The 2595-nt window shown below is 30.6% G+C and overlaps 1 protein-coding gene across 1 annotated transcript; it reads left to right on the forward strand.

Moving 5' to 3' along the window:
- Window positions 1-964: 964 nt before the first annotated feature.
- On the forward strand, window positions 965-1688 carry LOC110023842. The gene is made up of 3 exons (XM_020723454.1): window positions 965-1281; window positions 1388-1545; window positions 1638-1688. Exons 1-3 carry the CDS (start codon window positions 1122-1124, stop codon window positions 1686-1688), a joined length of 369 nt encoding a protein of 122 aa, XP_020579113.1. The 5' UTR covers window positions 965-1121.
- The last annotated feature ends 907 nt before the right edge of the window (window positions 1689-2595 follow it).

Below are 2595 nucleotides of genomic sequence, written 5' to 3' on the forward strand. Positions count from 1 at the left end.
GCCATTTAGAATCTAACTCGAGATTGGCTCGTTGTATTTTTTATTTAGAAAAATTTTATAAATTGAATGTCAGGTAAAATCAAATATAATCAGTCACGAGCCAATTTTGAACTTAATTCAGTGGAACGGATTCAAATAACAAAATTTGAGTCATTTAGTTCCAGTTTTTGAGTAGGATCAAGCCGATTCCGGGCTGAAATAGATCCAAATAACTCGATTTGAATCTAACTCAATTTGATTTTGATATGGAATGTGCTCAATTCAATTTCGAGTCGACTCTGCTTGAAATTAAACATGACGAGCCACGAGTCGATCTCGAGTGACATGAAATCTATTCCAGCAAATTTCAAGCCCAGTGATTTTGAGTCAATTATAGCTCAGCTTGAAAGAGCTCTACCTATAAATTAGAGGTGTGTGTTACCTCCTTTTTTGTGGGTTAACTCTCTTAAGAAAATTGCTATATGATGAACTAAAGAATATCAACATTTATGTACAATAATGTTTATAGATTTACTTATATAGCACTTAAGCATTCATGTTTACATGCATATCATTTATTTTTTTAGTATAACATAAAAATTAATACCATCATTATCTTTTTAAATGTGAAATAAATATTTTCATGAATAGATTTATGACACAAAATTTGTAAATAAATAAATATTTTTTTATTTAATCAATAAAATTGAAATGTTGCACTTTTGCGTTAAGCTTGGACTTATGCATAATTTTTTATCAATATAATATTAATAATATAAATTCAAACTGCAATGGACAATAGTTCTAAACATCAAATTAATTATATCTAATTAAAATTATTATAAAAAAAATTTATAATAATTCGGGACTAATCCACTGAACTATTCAGAATTTAGTTGCACATTTGTTGCTAACTAAACTAATTCCTCCTCCCATTTAACCAGGACTCTTCTCTACCGCCCTCACTTCACATTAATCTCTCTTATTCATTAAAATCCATTTTTAAACTCTCTGTGCTTCCTCTCCTCTTCCCAAGTTCCAATTTGAAGTTAATCTTCCTGATTCTTTAACATCCTTCGATAATTCTCTGTTCTTCGTTTCTTTGTGAAGTTGCAATTTTAAAATTAAACCTTTTTTGAGAAATGGGAGAGCAAATTGTTAGAGTCGGTCTCGAATCCATGGGCTACATTTTGAAGAATAAATTACAGATGAAGTGTTTGATCAACCCACTGGAAGAAGAGCGCCGCAAAATCCAAGCGTTCGGAGGAGAGCTTCCTCTATGCATGATTCTCCTCAATGATGGTGCAATCCTAAAATCCTTACTCCTTTAATTTTATCTGCAATCTCTATTAATTCTCTTTATGAAAATTTGTTTGCTTCTTTTTAATTAATTTGTTATTTTTGCTAGTGATTGATCAACTAAAACAAGAATGTGAAGAAAAAGTTGAGCATGAAGACATGGAATGGGAGCACAGTGTGGTCGAGATGGATTGGATAGAGTACGATCAAAATTGGAACACTAATTATAATGAGCATAATAGCAATATCATAAACGATTTTGACGAGGTATTTTTATGTAAAAACTAAAAATAATTTCTTTTTTTTTCTTTCATTTCTTTGTTATCTTGTGTATTTGCATTAAAAGTGAGTTTTCACAGATGGAGAATGACAATGATGCGTGTGTAGAATCTCAAAGCAGTAATGAATAGTAATGAAGATTTTTTGGTGACGAATGAAGAAAATAATGTACAAACTTCGTGGCTGAATTCTTCTCTGACGAACTCCGCCCCAACAGACCCTACGATATCGAACGGTGATGAAAATCGAATCTGGCAGAAAAAGAGAAAAACACGTCGCCGTTGGTCGCCGGAGCTTCACCGACATTTTGTGGCTACATTGCAGGAACTTAGTGGTAAAAATTAATATTTTAATGAATTATGCAGGAAAAGAAAAGAAAATTAAATTCTTACTTTTTTTTTTATTGAATTCAATTGGAATGTGACATAATTGTAGCTTATTATATTTTTTCAGCTGCAACTCCAAAACAAATTAGAGAAAGAATGATGATTCGTGGGCTAAAAAATAATGATGTGAAAATTCATTTACAGGTAAATCCAAAATTTTTCAATCGAATAGTATTTTTCCATTTTTACACCACAAAGAAAAATTTGTAAAAATATAATTTTTATAATGTCTAATTCTCCAAAGTTATCTTCTAATGTTTCAGAAATACAAGTTACATAACAGAAGAATGCAAAATTCTCGTCAGTTTATTTCACTACAGGGAACCCTTCAGCCAGCATAGTACTTATATTTTTACTTCATCTCAGAGAGTCTATCAGCTGACTTGCACTGGACGTTACCGGTAACTAGAATTAATTAAAATTAGTTGCAAAATTACATGATAAAGCTCCCAATGAAGATCTTCAAAATTAACTTCTAATCATTTTTTTCATTTTTCTTATCTTGCTTTAATTAACATATCAAATTTGTTCGGTGAAATGTCTATCGAGGTACTGATCTATTTTCTGGCTACTATTTTTTTTCATTAATTTTATTGCTGCCGAGTTCTTTTAACCTTCGAGTTTTAAAAAAAAGTTCTATATTTAAAGTAAG

This window comes from Phalaenopsis equestris, unplaced genomic scaffold (genome assembly GCF_001263595.1).
Source record: "Phalaenopsis equestris unplaced genomic scaffold, ASM126359v1 Scaffold000233, whole genome shotgun sequence".
Classification (NCBI taxonomy): domain Eukaryota; kingdom Viridiplantae; phylum Streptophyta; class Magnoliopsida; order Asparagales; family Orchidaceae; genus Phalaenopsis; species Phalaenopsis equestris.